Source organism: Rhinoraja longicauda, chromosome 25 (genome assembly GCF_053455715.1).
Source record: "Rhinoraja longicauda isolate Sanriku21f chromosome 25, sRhiLon1.1, whole genome shotgun sequence".
In the NCBI taxonomy this organism is placed as follows: Eukaryota; Metazoa; Chordata; class Chondrichthyes; order Rajiformes; family Arhynchobatidae; genus Rhinoraja; species Rhinoraja longicauda.
The window spans coordinates 31221316-31246060 of NC_135977.1; the positions used below are offsets into that span (position 1 = coordinate 31221316).

Here is a 24745-nt window from a genome sequence, read left to right on the forward strand (position 1 = left end):
GTAGTCCATGTTCCCTTCTAAAGTCATAGAGTCACACAGCATGAAAACAAGCTCTTCAGCCCAACTTTCCCGTGCCAATCTAAATGCTCCATCTACACTAGTCCCGTCTACTTGCGTTTGGCCCATATCCTTCTAAACCTTTACTATCCATGGACCTGTCCAAATGTCTTTAAAATGTTGTTATAATACCTGTCTCAATTACCTCCTCCGGCAGTTAGTTCCATATACCCACCACTCTCTATGCAGAAAATGTTGCCCCTCGGGTTCCTGTTGAATCTTCCCCCTCTTACCTTACACCTATATCCTCTAATCCTTTTGTAATGTCCCCTCACCTCCAATCCCATGACCTGATCCTGGTCATCTCTCGTTTTGCTTTTTCCCTTCACTCACAAATGAAGCTATCTTTCAAAGAAGCTCAGAAAGGTATGTGGATAGGAAAGGTTTGGGGGTATATGGGCCAGGCTCAGGCCAGCTAACGTGGTCATGCGATTTGCTCAGCATAGACAGGTTGGTTCACAGGGCTTGTATTCATGATGCAAACCTCTATATTTCTTTGGCAAATTGCTCTGAGGTTTTTACTTCCTATCTTCCACAAACCGCAGTCTTTGACCCTACCTTGGTTTCTATCTGCAATTTAGCTCTTGTGAAATAAAAGCCTTTGTGAAAACTACTATAGTCCACATATTGTGCATATAGTACTGCTGCAGGAAATTGTTTCCTCTATTATTCCTCCACTCCATTCCCATGCAGTGCTTAACACCTTAAGGTACTGGCCGAGAAATCTGTGGAACCTCTTTTTAAATTCACATTTTGGTGATGTTATCTTCATATTTTGCTTACCCACACAAAGTTAAAATGAATGAATTCCTAATAACTAACAAATCAGTACAGATATGTTTGGTTTATTTTCTAATTTTATGTAATCCAGTACACACTTTCCTGTGTACATATTACATTATCCAGCAGAGGGCGATATTAAACTGAAAGTTACAATGTATCAGATTTGGACCAAGACGTCCTGATTTAGTTCTGAAAGTTGAACATTGAACAGGACAGCACAGGATCAGGACAAGCATGATGCTAAAGTGACCTAATCTGTTCTGTTTGCACATGATCAATATCCTTCCATTCCCTGCAGATTCACATGCCTATCTGAAAACCTCTTAAACACCACAATCAAATCTGCTTCCATTATCCACCTCTACCCTGTGCGTTAAATAACTTGCCCCACAATTCTCCTTTAAATTTTACCCCTCTCACCTTAAGCTATGCCCACTAGTGGGAGAAACCCTTACATAATTTTATAAACTTCTAGCAAGTTTTTCTTCAGCCTCAAAAACTTCAGAGAAAACAATCCTCGTTTGTTCAACCTTTCCTGAGAACTAATATCCTCTGGTCTCGTCAATATCCTGGTAAATCTCTTCTGCATCCTCTTCAAGCAAGCACATCCGTCCTGTACCAGGGCTGCACACAATACTCCCAGTACAGCCTAATCAAAGTTTTATAAAGCTGTAACAAGACTTCCTGACTCTTATACTTAACGCCCCAACTGAAGAAGGCAAGCATTCCATACACCACCTTTACTATTCTGTCATTCTGTTTAAATGTGATACTACTTTCAGGGAGCTATAGATTTAAACTTCAGATCTTTCTGTACATTAGTACTATTAGGTATCTTGCTGTATTGTTTGAAAGCCTTCACTGTCCGCAACACCATCAATATTGGTGTCGCCTGCAAACTTATTATCCAACCCATAGTCATTTATATATAATCACAAACAACAGAGGATCCCAGCACCAATATCTTTGGAGCACCACTGGTAATTAATTTCCTTCCACAACTACCCTCTCCAACAATTTTGGCACAATACACAAGCTGAATTTGTGGTCCTCAGTTTCTAGCTCTTCTGACTTTCTCTGAAACTGCTCTGTTTTCAGCATTTACAAATATAGGTAAACAGACCAATCAGCCCCTCAAGTACATTCTGGCATTTAGTTTGGTTAACACTAATCTTAACCTCGGTTCCATTACCTACTTGAGCTACATGTCCCCTGATACGATAACTAATGCACGTCCACGCAACTAATTTGTGAAAACTCTGATAATCCAGGTATGCACACCATTTTGGTGAGAGACTTGCACATTTCTACAACTGCTAATGTTGGAAAATGCTTCCTGACTTCTCTCCCAAATTACCTAGTATTATTTCAAGACTATATTCCCATGTTAGACACAAAATGCTGGAGTAACTCGGCATTAGGCAGCATATCTGGAGAGAAGGAATGGGTGACTTTTCATGCTGAGACCCTTCTTCAGACTAGTGTCAGGGAAAAGGGAAAAGTGAGCTATAGACAATGATGTAGAGAGATATAGAACAAATTGTGAGATGCAAATGTGAGTGCTCACAATCACGATGCTCGAGACAATCTAGAGAAACAAGTATAGTTTATTTGCAAGTCTGCAGAGTTGGGTGCCTCCCCTGTCGAGACACACCGAGGTCGGGAAAATCCCTTCTTTTTATTCACTTCAATTTACAATTGTCACACCTTTAATTCCTCCCCTTCGGGCTCCTTCCAATCGGAGCACTGAGGTGCACAATCTACCGTCACCGCCCCTGTTGCCTTCCACATCATACAGTAATATTCATTTATTTCATTAGGCAAGCGCAGTACAGAGTATCATATCATATCATATCTATACAGCCGGAAACAGGCCTTTTCGGCCCTCCAAGTCCGTGCCGCCCAGCGATCCCCGTACATTAACACTATCCTACACCCACTAGGGACAATTTTTACATTTACCCAGCCAATTAACCTACATACCTGTACGTCTTTGGAGTGTGGGAGGAAACCGAAGATCTCGGAGAAAACCCACGCAGGTCACGGGGAGAACGTACAAACTCCTTACAGTACAGCACCCGTAGTCAGGATCGAACCTGAGTCTCCGGCGCTGCATTCGCTGTAAAGCAGCAACTCTACCGCTGCGCTACCGTGCCGCCCATGTTCATGCCCTCCCTCTCCCTCTCCCTCTCCCCTAGTTCTCTGATTATTTTGGCCTTCCTCCCAGTTCTCTGATTATCTTCTAACACTTGTCCTTGGACTGTCACCATTTGTTCTTGCGGTTTTTTTTTTCTCTAGCCGAGCACGGTCTGGTCAGTTATTTCTCAGGGTCCCTTTTTTTAGTCGAGCATGGTCGAGTCAGCTATTTCTCAGGATCCTTAGTCTAAATCAATTATCCCTTTTTACCGCTCTCTCACAATCCACCCTTTTTCTTATGCCACGCTACTTTGATTTATATTATTTCCTCCTTTTCTAGTGCTAGCAGCAGAGTCTTTGCCTCTCTATATTCCTCCTGCTGGTCATACTGTATTCTACAGGCCATCATGGCGATGTCGTTCTTTGTCAGGGCTGTCTCTATCAATCGCTGAGACAACCCCCGTATGCAGGGAATGATACAACATCCGAATAGACACATCAAGCCCATCACAACTATCACTGATGTTAGGGCTGATGTAAAGATGTGCTTCCATTTCCCAAACCAGGAGTCTAGAAACCCGGTCCAGGAGGTGTCTACTCCAGAGTTCTCGGCCAATTCGATAGACAGGGAGGTGAGACTCGCTAGGGCCCTTGACACGGACCCATCAGGAGCAGTGTTGTTGGGGATGAAGGTGCAACATTGTTCCCCAAAATTACGCACACCCCCCCTTTTTCAGCCAGCAGCATGTCCAAGGCCATGCGATTTTGCCAGGCCATTAGGCTGGTAGCTGTCAGTTGTTCCGCTAATCCTTCAACCACAAAAAAAAAATAAAAAATAAATAAATAAAAATAAAAAAAATAAAATAAAAAAATAAAATGGCGGCACTGCCCTAGCAGCTGCCGCTCACCTGCGGTCCATTTGTCTTTGTGTTTTTGTTGGTTTTTTTTGGTCTTAATTGTAGTTGTGATGTGGTGTTTTTGTGTTTGTGTACTATGTGTGTATGTGGGGGGGAGGGGGAAACTGTAACAATGTAAATATGTGTCCCTTCAGAACGGAGACCCGACCTTTGTTTTCTGGGCCGTGTCTCCGTTCCTGCTGCGGCCTACCATCGGCCCAACTCCTGGAGCTGTCAGCCTCCATCGGACTTACCATCCAAGTCCGTGGATCGGACTTACCATCACCGGAGCTGGCCGTCTTCGGAGGCTGCGGGAGCGGCTGCGACTCGCCTTAGGTTCGGGCCGCGTGGATTCCGACATCGGGAGCTCCGGCAGCGGCAGCGTGTTCGCCCGCCCCGGATCGCGGGGCATGGGGCGCGGACATTTCACCGTCCGGCGCGGCCTAGGATGGCCGCGGGATATTTCTCTGCTGGGCGGGGGCTTCAATGTCGGGAGCCACGACCGCCCCGACGTGCAACAACAGCGGCAGCGACAGCGTGTTCGCCCGCCCCGGATCGGACTTATCATCAGCGGAGCCGGCCGTCTTCGGAGGCTGCGGGAGCGGCTGCGACGCGACGCGCCTTGGGCTTGGCCCGCTGTGGACCGTCCGGTGCGGCCTGCAACCACAACAACCTGACCGCGGGCGAGGACAGCGGGAGAAGGGAAAGACATTGTGGCCTTCCATCACAGTGAGGACTGGAGGAGACTCACTGTGATGGATGTTTCTTTGATGGATGTTTCTTTTTTGTGTGTTTTTGGGGTTGGGTGGTTTGAGTGCCTGTTTGATGCTTTTATTGTTGGACTGTGTTTTTGGGGGTTTTGGGGTGTGTGATTTGAATGTCTATTTAATGCTTCTATTGTTGGACTGTGTTTTGGGGGGTTTTTGGGGTTGGGTAATTTGGGTGCCTGTTTAGTGCTTTTATTGTTGGACTGTGGGTGATTGAATTAACATTTTGTTCAAGATGGCCGCGCCGTTGTGTTTGGCTGCCTGCCACTGTATGTTTCTTTTTTTCCTAGTCAGATGTGCAGCACTTTGGTCAACGTGGGTTGTTTTGACATCTCGAGTGTAATTTATAAAGCGTTGTTGATTGTAGTATAGGTAGTTGATCCAGTCCACATCTTTATTAATTGTGGACCACCAGAAGAGTATGGACTCAAAGCCAGCAGCTATCTGGTTTCTGGCTTTGAATTCATCGGGTACCCCTCTTGGCATCCCTATTGCATCTATATAGATGTGTGTGTCGAATGATCCTCTCACCTCTCTCCTTTGTCGTCGGCCTCCTTCATTGAGTTTGACCGCATGCACTACTGCTATGGTGAAGGGCATCATCAGTTGTGTAAGGGTACAGGTTCCCGTCCATGACCCTGGTAGCCGGGGCCACAGGGTATCCTCTCCGCACCACCACCAGACATCGGCTCTACTGACTATCTGCTTTCTCAGCCAGGAGCTACTGAACAGTGACCCCTGTTCCTCAGCTGTTATGTTATACGTCTGATTGCAGTTTAGCACCTCCCCCATTTCCTGTCCATCTGGGTTATATCTTGTATAGCACTGAATCCCTCCTCCCCGAGGGGAATGGTGAATGGGGGAGGTCGAGGGTCTTTCCTTTGGCCCTTCGTGTTGTTGTTGCTAGCCGGGAATAGGTAATGGTAGCTCTGGCAGGTCTCATTCTTTGGTAGTATGGGATTCGTGAATAGTTGTAGTATATATGACATAGCCCCAGGTGTCCTACTCCAATTCAGGGGAAATGGTACTGGGACCAGCTGAGGCTTAGCAATTGGTTTGTTGCATACTGCTGGCCGTGTACATCATCCAGGTAAGCCAGGTGTTGGTTCCCTTTTCCCCTGTTGGTATTCCCTCCTCATATAATTGCATTAATTCTATTTCTCCTGTTACTATCATTATCTTCAAATCCTTAGGCTCATATTCCGTGGTGACATTGCTGACTACCGGTGGTGTTGGGGTTGCCCAGGGATCCCTACTCTGACTGTCAACTATCTGGAACATTTCCCCCTCATCCTCATATTTTACTATATATCCGTCCCATTCTATCTCTATTTCAAACCTCAGGCATGCGTCCTTCTCTGTTCTATCTGCACATATCCAATACCTACCACTTTCCATTATTTGAACCCTCTGTATGCTTACATATACACGTCCTGGCAATCCCTTGTTTGGGTTTTGATATACTCTCCACCTATCAGTTTGATAGGTGGACTTATGCCACCCTTCTCTGGATGAAGTGAATACCTCGCGCTAATTTTTACAGGGATGTGTGCATACATACATTCTATAACCACACCACGATTTTCCTTTACATACATCAAATGGGATGGTGGTGGCCCTTCTATTCTGTGGTATAGTGATTTTTATACATGCTACATTACTCACAAGCTGGGTAACCACCCAGCACCCGATCCACCAGCACGAAGTCTTCATTTTCCGTGCGGGGTTTTGGTGAATACCAAAGTCAATGGCTCCTTTCCTCCACGTACCGTCCACGGGCTGATATTGTCTGGTGGGGCCTCCACGGGACCCTTAAATCGACTTGCGTGTGTCCACCCTTTTTCTTTTGTTCGTACTGCTGTCTCGGTGGTTAATAACACAAGGTAGGGTCCAGTCCACCTAGGTTGCAACTTTTCTTCCTTCCACGTTTTTATTAGTACCCAGTCTCCAGCCTTGACTGAGTGAATCGGAAAATCCAGTGGCGGGCTCTGGGCCAGTAATCCTTTAGTTTTTAGTTCTGCAAGAGATTGGGATACTGCCAGTAAATAGTTTCTTAGGAACACGTCGTTCCCTGGTATTGTTGGGACCCCTTCTATCTTTCCTAAGTACGGGAGCCCGAATAACATCTCATATGGTGATACCCCTATGTCTTTCCGAGGTGCCGTTCGGATTCTTAACAAGGCTATCGGAAGGCACTTAGTCCAGGGGAGTCTCGTTTCCTCTATTAACTTGGTGATTTGGGTCTTCAAGGTGCCATTCATTCTTTCCACCTTTCCGGAACTCTGGGGATGCCATGGTGTATGCAATTTCCATTCAATTCCTAATGCTTCACATATCATTTTATGTGTTTTGGAGGCAAAATGGGTCCCTCTATCTGAGTCTATTGTTTCCACAATCCCATATCTGGGTATAATTTGCTCCAATAATACCTTGGCTACCGACTGTGAGGTGGCAGTTACTGTAGGGAATGCTTCTACCCATCTAGTGAAATGGTCCACTACCACTAACAGGTATTTCCATCTCTGTATTTGGGGCAACTCGGTGAAGTTTATCTGTATTCTTTGGAAGGGTCTTATTGCTAATGGTTGTCCTCCTCCTGGGACTGCTCTCATGATTTTTTTGTTGATTCGCTGACATATTACACAACCCCCTATGACTTGTTTGGCCATGGTATACATCCCACGGCAAGCGTAGGTCCTGAGGAGGGTATCACAGAGGGCTTGGGTTCCCCAATGGCTTTGCCCGTGCAGCCTCCCTAATAACTCCCTTATAATTTCTTTGTTCAATAGCTGCTTTCCATCCGGTGTCCACCATTTCCCATTTGGGGTACGCCGGGCTCCCATTTCTCTCATGTGTTCCTGCTCTTTTTCACCAAAGATAGGTATCTTTTCCTCGGGTTCCCTTAAAGGTATCAGTGACATCATTTCTACCGTCTGATCTGTGGCTGCTCTCTTTGCAACCTCACCCGCTGCCCTATTTCCTCGGGCTTCCAGGGTGTTACCCTTCTGATGCCCTGCCACATGTGCTATGGCTACCTGTTCTGGTTTCTGCAAGGCCTCCAGTGTCTGTCCTATCAATTGCTCATGCGCTAATTCTTTCCCCCGAGCTGTTATCATTCCTCACTCTTTCCAGATCTTCCCAAAGGTGTGTACTACCCCAAAGGCGTATTTTGAGTCGGTATACACTGTTCCTTCCTTTCCCTCCAATAGTTCCAAAGCTCTCATTAATGCGTATAATTCACAAGATTGGGCTGACCAACTACCAGGCAGCCTGCCGCTTTCAATTTCCTCCATAGTTTCCCCATTCACTATACCATATCCACTATGTCTTTTTCCATCTATACATCTGGAGGACCCGTCTATAAACCACCGGCTGTCGGTTCCCCCCCTCTTTTCTGGGTAAGTACCCCTAGTGCCACCCCCTGTTCTGAATTTACAAACAGGTGGAAGGGTTTATTCGTCTCTTTCCTCCGCTTATCAGGTGTCCTAGGTATTTTACCTCTTGTTTTACAAACTGAAGCTTGTTACGGGACACCCTTAACCCTTTCTCCCCCAAGAAGTTTAACAAAACTATCGTGGCGTCCCTTATTTCTCCTTCTCTCTCTCCTGACAAGAGAAGGTCATCTACGTACTGTAATAGTTGCGTTTCACCATGACCTGGGAAATCCTCCAGTACCTGCTCTAAAATCTGGCCGAATAAATTTGGTGATTCTGTAAAACCTTGAGGGAGCACCGTCCACTGGAATTGTTGTTTCCGCCCGGTGTTAGGGTTCTCCCACTCAAAGGCGAATAAGTCTCTACTTTCGGTTGCCAGCGGACAACTCCAGAAAGCGTCCTTTAAATCTACCACACTAAACCATTTGTTGCCTGGGGGTATCCGTCCCATGATGGTGTAAGGGTTAGGTACTACCGGGTGTCGGGCTCGAACTACCTTGTTCAATTCCCTTAAATCCTGTACGAGTCTAAACGTTCCGTAGGTCTTTCTGACGGGTAGGATCGGAGTATTGTATGGGGACATACATGGTTCCAATACCCCGTCCTTCAATAAATTCTCAATGATTGGTTGTAAGCCTTTTCGTCCCTCGGTCGAAATGGGGTACTGTCTTACTCGTACTATGTCTGCACCGTCCTTTAATGCTATCTGTAGAGGGGGTATTTGCAACCCTCCTCGGTTTCCTTCCTTGGCCCATACTTGGTCATTAATTCTTTGCTCGTCCTCCTTCCTTAGAGTATACAACTGGACCACTACCCTTCCCTCTACCGGTGCCGTGCCTATTCCCAATTGTATTTGTAAATCTCTGCCCATTAAATTTACGCCAGCCTGGGGCACTAAGATCAGGTCCTCTACCGCCTCCCGGTTTCCATACCTTACTTTCACTCCTCCTATTTCGGGAGCTACCATCACAGTTCCCCCTACCCCGGCAATTTTTACTCTCCCTTGTCCTGCCTCCATACTTGTTGGTACTTTGGTCACACTTGATCGCTCCGCTCCTGAATCTACCATGAACACTGTATCTTCTCATTGGGGTCCTATTTTTAAATTTACCAGGGGCTCCCTTCTATAGTCCCTCGACCCCAAGGACGAGAACCCCTGACCCCCCTATTCATTTTCCATCACTTTCTAATTCTGCTTCATTCTCACAGTTTTGCCTTATCTCTGATGCCTGCTGATTACTCGCCTGTGTTTCTGCGTTGCTGTCTCCCTCATACTCCTCATTTGCTGCCTGACGGGTCCCATAAATCTTTCTGTCCCTGAGGTCCCTGAGGTCCTGCAGCCTTTTGATGTCTGCTTCCAGTTCCCGTGCTTCTTGCTTTATCCTTTCCTTTTCTCTCTGCCCCCTTCTCTGTCTATATTCCTTTATGTCTTGCTCATCGTTCCAAGTTGTGACTTCTCCCTCTATCTCCACTATTCCCTTTTACCAAAGGGCACTGCTTTGTTCCGTCCTGGCCGGAATAGGGAGGGGGATACCCAGGGTCCCATAGGCTGGGGTACAGAGTTGATTTTTTTTTCTCCTGAAGCTCCTGACTTTCATGCTGTTTTGGGGGTCTTTCACCCTTGTTTGGGGGGTATTCTTTTCCTGGTATGCTTTCCTCAGCCTTTCTCCTTCTATTCTAAACAATTGAAGTACGTCTAGTTCTTTTTCCTTTTTCGTTACTCGGGTTTCTGATTTATCCTTAGGCTTATAGTTCTTAATTAACACTCCCATTTCATCACACATGTTTATATCAAAATGTAAATATATCAAAATTTATATCAAAATTTATATCATATTTATATCATTCCGTGGGCCATTTCGTAACCAATTTTTTTCGTCCCTTTTTTTTCCATTTCTCAAGAGTGTTTTTTAAAATATCCTCTTTGGATACGGGGAATTTCCTACTTAGTAGTTCAACTGCAGTTATTTTATTCATTGTATTCGTCTTATGTTATGTTAGTGCACTTGGTCAGTCAGTTTAAATGCAGTCCTTGTTCTCACTCCGTTACGTCTCTATAGTCACTATGCTACCTATTACGCTATTTCTATCTTCTATAGTTCTACTATATTCCTTTAATATTTATTCCGAGGCATCGGCAAGCCTGTGATTCCTGCGATTCTTTCAGGATTTATTCTTCGCTTTCCCCTTACTAGCATAACAACTTTCCTCCAGATTAGGGGAAGCTTTTGAATTAACAAACACATTTAATGCCTGCCGTACTCAATCCTCATCGGAGCCCAGTCGTGGCCACCAGACTGAACTCCCTTTGATCGGGTATTTCTGCCACTCAAAATAACAGAATTGAATCATTTTTGTTTTCTCCAATCCCTGGGTTTTTCCCTGCCCCCAGTGGCTCAGCATTCGCCCCAACGGACTATCAGGCAGAATGCGGGGGTTGGGCTTACCGCCCTTCCCCTCCTCTTTGGGCTTTCCGTTTTCACTGCCCATCCTCCCGATCGGAATTCCCCTCCGATCTTTTATCCTCCCGATCGGAATTCCCCTCCGATCTTTTATCCTCCCGATCGGAATTCCCCTCCGATCTTAGCTGTAATCGCCCGAGTAGTACTTAATAGTCAGTTTTCTTACCCGGGTCCTGTGCACAAGAATCACTCGATTTAGCTCCTCGCGATTTCCTGTTCCTCCCACTTGTTTCTCGAGTCTCTGGTCCAGGTATCACTCGCTCAAACCGCTGACGGCAAGCAAGGAGTATGAGACCGCTGAACTCAGCGGGGTGCACCTTCCCTTCTTCCGTATACTCCCGTCAGCCGGCCGGAGTGGCGATCCCGGACGAGCCCCCAAGCTGTGAGATGCAAATGTGAGTGCTCACAATCACGATGCTCGAGACAATCTAGAGAAACAAGTATAGTTTATTTGCAAGTCTGCAGAGTTGGTTGTCTCCCCTGTCGAGACACACCGAGGTCGGGAAAATCCCTTCTTTTTATTCACTTCAATTTACAATTGTCACACCTTTAATTCCTCCCCTTCGGGCTCCTTCCAATCGGAGCACTGAGGTGCACAATCTACCGTCACCGCCCCTGTTGCCTTCCACATCATACAGTAATATTCATTTATTTCATTAGGCAAGCGCAGTACAGAGTAGTTCATGCCCTCCCTCTCCCCTAGTTCTCTGATTATTTTGGCCTTCCTCCCAGTTCTCTGATTATCTTCTAACACTTGTCCTTGGACTGTCACCATTTGTTCTTGCGGGTTTTTTTTTCTCTAGCCGAGCACGGTCTGGTCAGTTATTTCTCAGGGTCCCTTTTTTTAGTCGAGCATGGTCGAGTCAGCTATTTCTCAGGATCCTTAGTCTAAATCAATTATCCCTTTTTACCCCTCTCTCACAAAATGAATGAAAGATATGCATAGAAGTAGCAATGATAAAGGAAACAGACCTTTGTTAGCTGTTTGCTAGCTAAGAATGAGAAGCTGGTGCAACTGGGTGGGGGAGGGATGGAGAGAGTGGGAATGCAGGAATCTACGGCTGGACCTACCTGATCTATCGGTTGCCAAACACTTTAAGTCCCCTTTGCATTCCCACACTGACCTTTCTGTCCTAGGTCTCCTCCATTGTCAGTGAGGCTAAATGCAAATTGGAGGAACTACATCCGATATTTCGTTTGGGCAGCTTACAGCCCAGAGGTAAAATTATTGATTTCTCTAACTTCAAGTAACCCTTGCATTCCCTCTCTCGCCATCCCTCCCTCACTTGTCACACCAGCTTCTTGTTCTCACCTGGGAAATAGCTAACAGATGATAATAATGGAAAGGATGAAGAAAGATTGATCTGTGGTGGACTTTAGGAAGTGTCTTAACGGAAGAGTGTAGTATGTGGTTAGGGAGAGGAATTCAAAGTGTGAATTGTTGAACAAATGTAAGTTCCACCATCAACTGCTGGACACAAACAGTCAGTTGAGGGTAGAGGCAATAATGTTGATGTAAAAAGAGGAGAATTAGCAACATCCCCTAGTCAACTTGGGTAAATGCAGGCATTAAAGGATGGAAGAGATGTGATTTTCGATGCGAAAATAGATAGCCGTAGTGTACCTGGGCAGATTTGACTTTTGTTATACAGTAAGCCGGTGTGGTGGTGGCTACTGTGTGGATTCCTCGTTTATGTCCAACCTTTGTTGGTGGAACTCACATTTGCCCAATGATTACTGAGATACCTGCCTCACACATTGAAAGGTACCGATCCACACTGGATCTCCATCCTGTCCTGCCTTCACCCCTTTTGTTCTCCATCAAGACCTCTGCCTTCTATTCACACAATCCTTCCCTTGAACCCTGTTCACTCTATCCCCAGCTGTCCTTCCAGTCCCATCTCCAATTTTCCATCCAGTTGCACCTTTGCGCTCTGTGAACTCCAGTCTCGCCCACGCTATTTATCCAGTCCCATTTCTTGTTGACGATCCAGTACCTCATTTTGCACACCATCCAGTCCCATGACCTGAGTCCCACTCCAACTCCCACTTTGTATCCAGATCCACTTTTGCTCTCCTTCCAATCCTGCACCACCGGGACGCTCTCTATCTGCTCTCTATCTGGATGAACACCTATGATCATCCAAATTTCCACCCTCTTCTCTTCCAGATCTAATATCTCTGTTCTCTATCCAGAATATGATCAAATGTTATGTTGACGTCAGGTGCCATATTGGAAATTTCATTTGATATTCATCATTTGGATTTCAAGTGATGGGCCAGTTTGCTGTTTCTCTGCACAACGTTCCCCTGGTGATGGTCCATTGTTTGTCCTTGTTAATCAGTAGCCAAAGAAGTAAAGCACATACTATGGTTAATTAAATCACATTCTCCAGGTTCCTTTTTCAATGATACCAGGTGTATTCCAAAGGTTATAACTAGAGCCAGGGTTTTGCCATAAGTGCCATAATTGTCTTTTCATGCCTTTTTTGATGATTTCAGCAAGATACTGCCTTTTTCTCGATTGAGTGCCTAAATCAGCCTTTTTTTGCCGTGTTTACGTAACTTACAAAATATTTCCACCACCGGGACGAAACTGGGGGCACCACTGTCAGTCGTTCATTTGTGGGTGGTGGACGAGGCCCCAGTCTTTTGCAGTCAGGCTGTAAGTGGGTGTTAAGTGGTGATTGGAGAGGGGTGGGTGGGGAAGGGTCCAGTCTTTTCAAACTGGAGTCAGGCTGTGAGTAGGTGTAAAGTGTTGGTTGGGGAGGGGGAGAGGGGGTATCTGGGTTAAGTTTCTGTTTATCGAACCTGCAGTAGAACTCGTTCAGGTGGTCGTTGGTACAGCTGACGATTGTCCAAGATTTTCCTCTTGTATCTTGTGATTTCTTGCAAGCCCTTCCAAACTGAAGAAGAGTCATTAGCTGAGAACTTGCTCCTCAACTTCTCAGAGTACCTTTCCTTGGCAGCTCTGATTCCTCTTCTCAGCTTGTATTTGGCCTGCCTGTAGAGGTCTGTATCCCCGCTCCTGTAGGATCTACCCCTGCAAGCTTCAAAATGCCTAAAGTAAAGTCAACGCCTTGTAAAAAAACTGAACGATTTGGTGAGTGTACGGGACAGACAACTGTGTGCTGTTTTGCAAAACATGTGAGAAAGCAGTGAATCATGAGAAGAAATATTTAGTCTCCCAGCATGTACAGACAGCTAAACACAAGTCGGTGGCAGAGAAACTGAAGGCGGGAAATACGCAAGCTTGTCTCCTCACTACTTTTAATGCTGGCTCCAGTCGCAAATCTGAGTTTTCGAGTGATTTGTGCAAGGCATTCATTGATGCTGGAATTCCACTGTGGAAATTGGAAAACAAATCTCTCAGAGGTTTTTTAGAGAAATACACAGAGGAACATATACCGAGCGAGTCATCATTACGGAAAAATTATGTTGACAGCAAATTCAACATTGTCGTGCAGAAAATTAGAGATGAAGTTGCATGCAACAAAATATGGATCTCAATAGACGAGACAACCGATGTTGTGGGGAGATATGTTGCCAATGTGGTCATCGGTACACTAGAGGCAGGTCAACCATCAAAGGAGTATTTGTTGACATCGAAAGTATTGGAAAAGTCAAACAGCTCAACTATTGCTCAGTTGTTTACATCTTCACTTGCTGTACTTTGGCCAGAAGGTATAAAACGCGAGAATATTCTTCTGTTTGTGACTGATGCAGCTCCGTACATGAAAAAAGCTGTTCGTGCTCTTAAAGTTTTATTCCCCAAAATGTTGCATTTGACATGCTTAGCTCACGGACTCCATAGAATTGCCAAGGCCATACGCAGCTTGTATCCAAATGTCGATCGCCTAGTTTCCAATGTCAAGAAAATCTTCCTCAAAGCACTGTCACGTGTGCAGTTGTTCAAGGAAATGGCACCCGAGATTCCGCTACCTCCTTAGTCCGTTTTGACTAGGTGGGGTACATGGCTCTCTGCTGTGTAAGATTTGAGAAGTTTTCCCTCATTTGGAAAGCAACACCAAACAAAAGAGCTGCAGTTTGGACATTTTAAACGAGAGACTGGGGCTGATAGCGGAGAAAGGCTGCGGTCAGATTAACAAAGGATGTCACAATCCGTGGGTCCTAAAATGGCCGCAGGACCTCGTGACCAGCCACAAAAAGTAAAAACCTTACAACCCAGTCTCTAGGTTTCTGCAAAGCCACGGCCAGAACAAAGGATGGGTATTGGCCATGCAGAAACCTACGAAACCAGGTCGAAGTCCAGACACTGGGGCGCTGACATCAGCATACTCACAATGCCCCAAGCCGACCTAAACAGTTCATCTCGGTGAGGGGGCACAATAGCCCATAGAAAACTACCTGGTAGGTGATGAGAAACCAGTTAATACCCATCACCTCACAACGAAATACCAATTAACACCGTCTGGCCATCCCCGGTATCCCCGGACATAAGCGCAGATCAGAGAGAAAACTCATACATATCTTTTTAAACAAAGAGATTCCAAGATCTGGCGGGAGATAGGACGGGTCAGAATAGTACAACTGGCCACGACTTTTGGGTTTTAAACTCAAGAAGAAATACTGGAAGAAGAATCTGAAGCTAGAAGAAAACCTGCAAGGAACGCAAGCAGGCAAGAAGAACGGATGCAAGAGAGAGGAACAGGCACGCAACTCGAGAAGAAATACTGCAGCACGAACAGCCAGTAACCCCAGTGATAGCCCCATGGTGAGCATGTACCTCAAATCTTGCATATCCTGGACATAGTTTAGTGTAGAGGGGAGGGTGGTTTGAATAAACGTTGGGTGTGTAAAGAAATATATCTTGGTCAATTTTGCGATGTGTCGTACGTTCCCCATCTTACAGTCGTGTATATGTCTTGTAGAACTGTGTGTGTTTTATGATTCATAGTTATAAGTATTCATGTGATTCGGTATGTGTTTTATAGACATGTCTTATAGAACTGTATAAGTATTCATGGACAATAGTCCCAAGCGCTAAATAAAAGCCTTTTTCAGTTAAACCCTGGTTTTAAAATCTGGTCTGGTGGAATTTTTCTGCACTATAAGAGCTCCTGCATCTAAGTCCAGTGTCTAGAACCGTAGGGGGTGAGTGGGTTGAACCACTCACGGGGAACCAGTGTGCGCGGCCTGGTCAAGGGATCAGAGCAAGGCACGGGGACCTTAGGTCGGGGGAAAGCTCGGCGCAGAAACCCCTTACAGCTGTACTCTACTATGCTACAAATTTTGAAAAGATAAAAGAAATCGTCAACTGTTTTTAAGAAGAAGAATCTGTTGCAGTCAGGATCGTCAGTGAAATCATGCAGAAAAAGTCCCTCCTCCGCGATCTTGTGTTTATTGCTTCCAATTTTGCAAACTTCCCACAAGCTATCACTTCCCTTGAGAAATGTGGCAAAACATTAGTGAATAACTTGCAGGGTTTCAACAAAGTAACTGACGATATTCGTAAAGTTCCTGGCGATGTAGGTAAAGACATACAAGGAAAATGTGAGAGAGTGATTTTAGGTAGCAAAGATCTTGAAGAAATACAAAACAGAACTAAAGTTCTCAAAGGTAGTTGTTCTGCACAAGATATTGACATGAATATAGAGTCTGTAGCCTGTTTCAGGTATGCACCAGTGACCTCAGCTGGGGTAGAAATAGGTTTTTCACAACTGAAGCATATTCATCTGACAAACGGCATAGTTTAACACCAGATAAATTGAAAAAATGCTAGTAATTATGTGCGACCAGGCAACTTTCATCGTTTAATGTAGTATACCTTTATATCATTTTTAACCATATTTTGGTGGTGGAAATACATGCCTTTTTATGCCTTTTTTTGTTAATAAATGCCTTTTTCGTGACTTTTTGGCAATTTTATTATGCCTATTTGCCTGCCTATTTCAGAGATTTTTAGCGCCTAAATATCCTGGCTCTAGTTATAACGTAATATAAAGGAACTGTAGATGCTGGACTATACCAAATACAAGCCATAAAATGCTGGAGTAACTCAGCGGGTCAGGCAGCATCTCTGGAGAAAATGGATAGATGACATTTCGGGTTGGGACTCTTTTCCAGACGGATTGTTGGGGGGGGGGTAGGTACTTTATTCCAAAGGTTAACATCCATATAAATGCATCAATCACATAGTATTCAATTTCATATCATACTTCCATTGTTTAACAATCGAAAAGTTAAATGGTCAGAGCTGTTTTCCTAAACACTGCAGGGATGCTGTCTGAAGAAGGGTCTCAACCCAAAATGTCACCCATTCCTTCTCTCCTGAGATGCTGTCTGACCTGCTGAGTTACTCCAGCATTTTGTGAATAAATACCAGGGATGCTGCCTGATCCCCTGAGATATTTTAGCATTTTATGTCTTTCTAGACACTTATTTTTCAGATATTATCTAATGGTTAATCTTTTGGAACATGGGTGAACGAGAGAAAGGGTAATAACATAAGTATTCGACTAGAACGACTATTCAAATGGTGGATAAACATGAATTTGGACTAGTTAGGCTGAATTAGCTGTTTTGTAATTGATATTGAATTTGCTGTGCCATAGTTAATCAAATTGCACTTTGTGATTTAACCTTTCTGTTAATTCTTAGGACATTGCCCCTGATCAACTGACTCTCGAAGCACTTTTGGAGATGACTGATGAAGACGTGTGTGAAACAGTGAAGAAATATGGGACAAACAGTGAGGAATGTGCCAGATTAATTGCTTCATTGTCCTGTCTACAAAGTGTTTATAAATCAGGTAAGCAAAACATGTCATTCATGGGTGCAATGTACCCAGCATGGTTGTATTTTGCAAAAAAAGATTTATGTTTTGAAACTTTGTGTTGTGCAGGGGATTAAATATGAAATTAATTCAACCCTTTAACAGAGTGAGTAAACACACTTTCTTGCATCACGGTTAACATTAATTCATCTTAGCTGGAACAGCAGATGGATTGTCCAGTTGGCATTAATGCTCCTGGACTAAGGAGAGAAAATTCACTCAAGTTTCATGGTCCTGAAAGTTATCCAACGGCATCTGCAGGTGAGTTTAAGTGGTAATATTGTGGATGGCAATAGGCATGGTCTGATTGCCATGTCCTGTGGTTGAAGAGCCTGCTGCATTCTTCATTCAATCCCATCCATGTAGAACGGTCACTTGGGAAATATTTCTATTGACGTCCTGGAAATGACAGAAATAAAGAAAGAGATTGAGAGATGAGAAAGTTAAGACTTAACTACTTGGGCAGCTATATTCAGTAATATTCAACAATGCAGTAACTAAATTTAGGGAAGTTGCACAAAAAATAATAAACTATAAAACCATTGTGAAATTGCACGTTGTGGAGTTTGCAGTGGAGTGTGGAGTAATCATTCGTGACATCAGTAAGCAAAATATGAATCATTGAAGATGAACCAAAGATACCATGCAAAAACATAGAACTAGAAGTTAGTGATAATCTTGCTTAAAGCCCTCTGTGGAAAACCTAATTGACTAGCAGGAAATACATTTTATCAACGATGATGGGTGAATGAAAGCAGCAAAGATAACCAATGAATTCAGCAATTCAAACTTCACAAGTAGCCTTAACGATTGGGACAGTTCCATATAGAGGTTCCCTACAGATAACAAGAATAAATGGTGTACTTGCATCAATTTATCAACAGATGTAGAACAGGAAACAACCATGAGTTTGGGCTGATTGGAAACATAGAAAATAGAAAGATTAAAAAATAGGCGCAGGAGTAGGCCATTCAGCCGTTCGAGCCTGTACCGCCATTCAATATGATCATGGCTGATCATCTAAAATCAGTCCCCTGTTCTTGCTTTTTCCCCATATCCTTTGATTCCTTTAGCCCTTAAAGCTAAATCTAACTCTCTCTTGAAAACATGGACCAGCATCCAATGGTGTACCTTTGACCCACATAGCAACAAGGGTGGAGAGGATAAAAGCTTCAGGATACAAGAAAAGACACTACTTGTAATGCTTGTGTAGACAGACAAAGTTAAAATAATTGATTATTATCAAAGGAAAACTTTGCCAAAACAGAAAGTGCTTGATGGTGTTGTGGCATGATAAACAATGGATGGAGGAACAGGGAATGGAACTGTGGTTATGGACCATTTGAGATAAACTACAAGAGAGAAAGTGAGCATGATTGTTTCATTACTCTTTACTGTGTAAAATCTAAGAAGATGTGTCCTTGTTGCGTTTAGGCCTTGTTTGTAAGAGGGAGCTAACCTGAACATAGTAAAGAGAATCATAATCACTTGCCAGGCATAGTCCTGCCCCTCCTCTGTTCCAGCTTTCTCTCCCCACTGCACATGGCCTGAAGAAGGGTCTAGACTCAAAACGTCGCTCGTCAATATTCTCCACAGATGCAGCCTGATCCACTGAGTTACTCCAGTACTTTGTGTTTTATTCATAATTGTACTGATATGAGATAAATGTTAAAACCCACTTTAAAAATATATATCTTTGCTACACGCTTCCCTAATATCTGCATTTATAGATTCTACCATTGCAAGCCTCTGCCAGGGAGGCTAACGCATCTCTCCTACAAACATTTATAATGAGACAAATGTAAACAGAACAGACGAGATGTTGAGTGAAATAAAAAAGTGGTAACGCATTTAAGTCTCACACACTCAGATACTGTTCAATTTTTAAATTCCACTCATTATCTCTTCTGTTTGCTCCTAATTATAGTTGTCTTGCCATTAACATGATTTAATTGCTCACTTAATTAACCTTCATCTTCACCAATTTTGCTAATTGATTTACAGGATTTTATTCCTTCAAGCTGACCTATTTTCTGTACGAATATGGAAATGGAGATGGCAGGTGGGATATTGGAATGCTCCTCCTTGCATGTGAGGAGCATTTCCAGGCCCCGAAGGGCTGCACCTGCAGTAAGTGCGTTCAGGTGCAGCTCCTTAAGGACCACGTTAAGGGACTGGAGCTGCAACTGGAAGACCTCAGGATTATCTGTGGGTGTGAGAGTGTCACAGACAGGAGTTACAGTGAGGTGGTCACACCTAAGGTCCAGGCAGGAAGTAGATGGCTGACCACGGGAAAGGGAGCAGGCAGAGAGGGCAGGAATTGCCTCGGGATGTTCTCCTCCACAACAGGTATACTATTTTGAATGCTGTTGCAGGGGAGGACTTGCCAGGGGAGGGCAGCAGCGCACTAGCAGATGTCTGACCACTGTCAGACCTGGCTCTGAGCCACTGGTGTGAAGGGAAAAGTTGGACAGAACCATTGTGATAAGGGGACAGATGAAAGATTTTTGTGGCAGCAAATGGGACTCCGGGAAGGTGTGTTGCCTCCCTGGTGCCAGGGTCCAGGATGTCTCCAAATGGTTGCAGGACATTCGCAAGGGAGAGGGTGAGCAGCCAGACGTCATTGTGCACGTTGGATCAAATGACTTGTATATGACAAGAAATAAGGTCCTGTGAAGTGAATATAGGGAGCTGGGCAGAAGATTTAAAAGCAAGACACCGAGGGTATCGCCAAATTACCTCCAGTGCCACATGCCCGTGTGGCTAAAAATCGGCAGATTGGACAGATGAATGCGTAGCTCAGCAGTTTGAGCAGGGGGTAGGGATTCAGATTTTTAGACCATTGGAATCTCTTCTAGTCAAGTCAATTTTATTTGTATAGCACATTTAAAAACAACCCACGTTGACCAAAGTGCTGTACATCTGATTAGGAAAAAAATGAAACATACAGTAGCACGCAAACATAACAGCACATACAAAACAGTTCACAGCGCCTCCTCAATGAGCCTCAAACGCTAGGGAGTAGAAATAGGTTTTGAGCCTGGACTTAAAGGAGTCGATGGAGGGGGCAGTTCTGATGGGGAGAGGGATGCTGTTCCACAGTCTAGGAGCTGCAACCGCAAAAGCGCGGTCACCCCTGAGCTTAAGCCTAGACCGCGGGATAGTGAGTAGCCCCAAGTCGGCCGACCTGAGGGACCTGGAGTTAGAGAGGTGGGTTAGAAGATTTTTGATGTAGGGGGGGGGAATGTCCATTTAGGGCTTTATATGTAAATAGGAGGAGCTTGAAGTTGATTCTGTACCGTACAGGGAGCCAGTGGAGAGAGGCCAGAATCGGCGTGATGAGGTCCCTTTTATGGGTACCCGTCAGGAGTCTCGCTGCGGCGTTTTGGACCAGTTGCAGGCGGGACAGGGAAGATTGGCTGATCCCAGTGTATAGGGAGTTGCAGTAGTCTAGGCGGGAGGAAATGAAAGCGTGAATGATTTTTTCAGTGTCGTCGAATTGGAGGAAAGGTTTGATTTTCTAGGGCACAGGTGACCTGTACAAGAGGGATGCTTTGCATCTGGCCTGGAAGGGAACCACCATCCTTGCAGGGAGATTTGCTAAAGCTACTTGGGAGAGTTTAAACTAGAGAGGAAGGGGAATGGGAACCAGAGTGATTGGCCGGAAATGAGAAAGAGTGATGGGAAGCTGGAGGTTAGGATCAGTAAGTCTCAGTGGAAGGACCGATAGGAAGAGGTGAAGGAATATGGTGATGGTGATGGGCTAAAGTGGGTTGTCTTAGTACGTGACTTTAACTTCCTCAATATTGACCAAGAATTGTTCAGTGCAAAAGTTGCAAGGATCTGCTGACTGGCTTCTCCGTGGCCTCTGGGAGCCTTCTGCCTCTGATGGCTTCCTGGGAGGTGTCACGTCACATAAGTTCTGCCTGATGTGGTTCAGTGGCATTGGTACAGGGATATGACTTTACGATGGCATGGCAATGAATAACCTTAGTTACATTGTTTATTGTACATAGCACACCCTTCTTCAGTCTCGACCCGAAACGTCACCCATTCCTTCTCTCCCGAGATGCTGCCTGACCTGCTGAGTTACTCCAGCATTTTGTGAATAAATCGATTTGTACCAGCATCTGCAGTTATTTTCTTATACCCAAATTATTATTCTTGGAACATGCTAACTTCCATTCTAGCATATAAATCTTGTATTGCAAAGGGACTTGCTTAGGCATAGACTGCTAAAGGATGTGTCACCTCCAGACTCAGGAACAGCTTCATCCCCAGGGCCATAGCTGCTATGAACCGGTCCTGCTGAGCCGGATGGCCACAACGCATAGATCAACTTGCACTTTACCCTGTCCAAAACTGTTACAACTGTTCGTTTCGTTGGGTTGCTGCTGTCTAAATTACCTAAATTAGTGCATCGTATGGGAGGCGCATTCCCAATCTCGTTGTACCCCTGGGTACAATGACAATAAAGATATATTGTATTGTATTGTATTGTATTGTATAAGATTGAGTAGCAGTTTCACTTTGACCAGATTTTCTTCAGAAACTGTGGTAGATGAGATGACTCCTTATGGGCACTCAAGCAAGAATGCCTTTTTAATATTTTATGTTTGTGTAAAGCTTCAGGAAGTGGTGACGTTTAACATCTTTTGAAGCCACAGATGTCATCTCGTTGACTTGACTTCAAAAAATACATGACTGACTTGAGACAGAAAAGCTATCTTTAGTAAATATGAGAAGTGACACATTGAGAAGTAAAAACTACTTTTGACCGTGTAGAATTTCCCATTGTTACCATTGCCTTCTCCACTGACGCCTTTCTTTATGAGCTATTGAACATATAACGTCCAAAGACGTACAGGTATGTAGGTTAATTGGCTGGGTAAATGTAAAAATTGTCCCTAGTGTGTGTAGGATAGTGTTAATGTGCGGGGATCGCTGGGCGGCACGGACTTGGTGGGCTGAAAAGGCCTGTTTCCGGCTGTATATATATGATATGATATGATATGATAACAGTGCAGCACAGGAATGAGCCTTTTGGCCACAATATTTGTGCCGAACATTATTGCAGGTTCAATTGATCTTATGTACCTGTACATGATCTATATCCCTCTATTCCATGCACTTCCATGTGGCTATCTAAAAGTCTCTTATCTGCCTCCACCAGGCTTTTGTGTGTAAAAAAAAAACTTGCCCCGCATAACTACATTATACTTTCCCCCTCTTACCGTATAGCCATGCCCTCGAGTGTTGGACATTTGCACTCTGGGTAAAAAGCTTCTGACTGTCTACTCTACAGTATCTATGTCTCTCATCATTTTATATATCATGGCTCCCCCCCCACCTCCGACATTCCATAGAAACCAATCCAAGTCTGTCCAACCTCTCCCTGTAGCTGAAACCGTTTAATACAGGCAGCATTTTGGTAAACCTCTCAAGCCTTCACATCTTTCCTCTTATAGTGTGTGGGGGGGGGGATTCGGGTTAAGGTTACAATTAGGCATGCAATACACCAAATGCGGCCTTACCAAAGTCCGATACAGCTGCATCACGACTTCCTGACTCTTGTATTCAATGCCCCTTGCAATGAAGACAAGCATACCATGTGCATTGTTTACCATCCTCTCTACTTGTGCTGTCATCTTCAGTGAGCAATGAACTTGGACTCCAAGATCCCTCCACACATCAATACTGTTAAGGGTCTTGCCATTAACTGTATTCTCTCTCCTTGCATTCAACCAAAGATACTAGAGGAGCAAGATAGACCACTCGACCCTAAAAACCGTAGCAGGTCATGGTGCCATTTTAGTAGGCAGAAACTTGCAGAAACATTTAAAAAGAAAAATACCAAAAATCTGTGAATTGATAGATGAGATATATTCTGCATTTTAATGGTATCATCACACATACTGTTCCCCCAAAACACTGATTATACTACGAGAGGCATTTCTTAAGGAGCTAATGTAGATTCCATGAGCTAAGTTTATGGCCTTGGATACCAGTGTTTGAGGACAATATGGACATGGGAGTCTGTTATTTCAATTCTTTGAACTACAATATAAATGTTAAATTTTAATTTGTGAATAATTTTATTCTTTCAGACAGCAGTCAGAATTATTGTTGATATTTAAATAGATATGCTGTGAAAGTTTAATTATGCAGGTATAACTTAATTGAAGGTTTTCTTTAATCATAGAGTTTCAGAATATAGTATCTCAAAAGTTGTCTAATTAAAGTATTGCACCAGTTCAACATTGCACTTTTGGTTTATGATCTATTAATAAACAGTTTTTGGTAGAAACTCTGGGGAAACAGACTGTTCAATCTTTAGCAAAACACAATTTCCATTGGAACCTAATCAGATGTACAGCACTTTGGTCAACGTGGGTTGTTTTTAAATGTGCTATACAAATAAAATTGACTTGACTTGACTTGACTTGACTTGACAATGCTGGAGGAACTTATCAGGTCAGTTAGCATCTGTGGAGGGAAATAGACAGATGATATTTTGAGTTGGACCCTTCAGATTGATAAAATAGGGGAGAAAAAGCTGGTAAAGCGAGGTAGCGGAGGGGCAAAACCTGTCAAGTGATAGGTGGATAAAGGTGAGTGGGAGGTGATTTGCTGATGGCTGGAGTAAGTGACAAAGGCTAGAGGTGAAATGGAGACCAAAAGGGTGTCAGATAAGGAAGGAAGAGGAGGAGTGAAATCTTTTGCCAGAGGTTGGGATATTGGTGGAAGGGGAAAGAGAGGTGATCATATCATATCATATCATATCATATATATACAGCCGGAAACAGGCCTTTTCGGCCCACCAAGTCCGTGCCGCCCAACGATCCCCGTACATTAACACTATCCTACACCCACTAGGGACAATTTTTACATTTACCCAGCCAATTAACACCGAGTAGGGCGTAGTGGGGGATGTGCAGATGGAGGAGAGGAAAGGAATAGGGTGACACGTCCGATGGGAGAAAGGTAGGTAATAGGTAGAACCAGTTGGTCAGGGGGCAATTGGTAGATGGAACCAGGTGGGGGTTTAGTACAGACACTGATAGGTGACAGGTGGAGCCAGATGGTGAGGGAATGATGGATTCAGATGAGGAGGGGCTGAAAGGTTGATCAAAGGATGAAGAAAGCTAGGTGGACAGGAAGGGGAGTACCAGGGATGTTGGTTATCTCAAATTGGAAAATTCAATATTCATATCATTGCGTTGTAAGCTACACAAGCAGAATGTTTTTCTAATTTGTGTTTCGTCTCTGTGGCAATGGAGAAGGCCAAGCACAGACAGGTCAATAGGGAGTGGGAAGAGTTAACATGACCCTTGAGAAAGATGTTCTAGCATCAGCCTGGGAGGAATATAGGAAGTAATTGAATATTTGCAGATTTGGATCCAGATGTAGAACA

At 44.2% G+C, this 24745-nt stretch overlaps 1 protein-coding gene across 1 annotated transcript in view; it reads left to right on the top strand.

The window, feature by feature from the left end:
* The window catches only part of ksr2 (kinase suppressor of ras 2), a 365578-nt gene that overhangs the window by 87649 nt on the left and 253184 nt on the right, over positions 1-24745 (top strand). The window contains exon 3 of the mRNA XM_078421757.1: positions 17157-17307. Coding sequence (XP_078277883.1) covers positions 17157-17307 — 151 coding nt within the window. The remainder of the gene's footprint in view (positions 1-17156; positions 17308-24745) is intronic.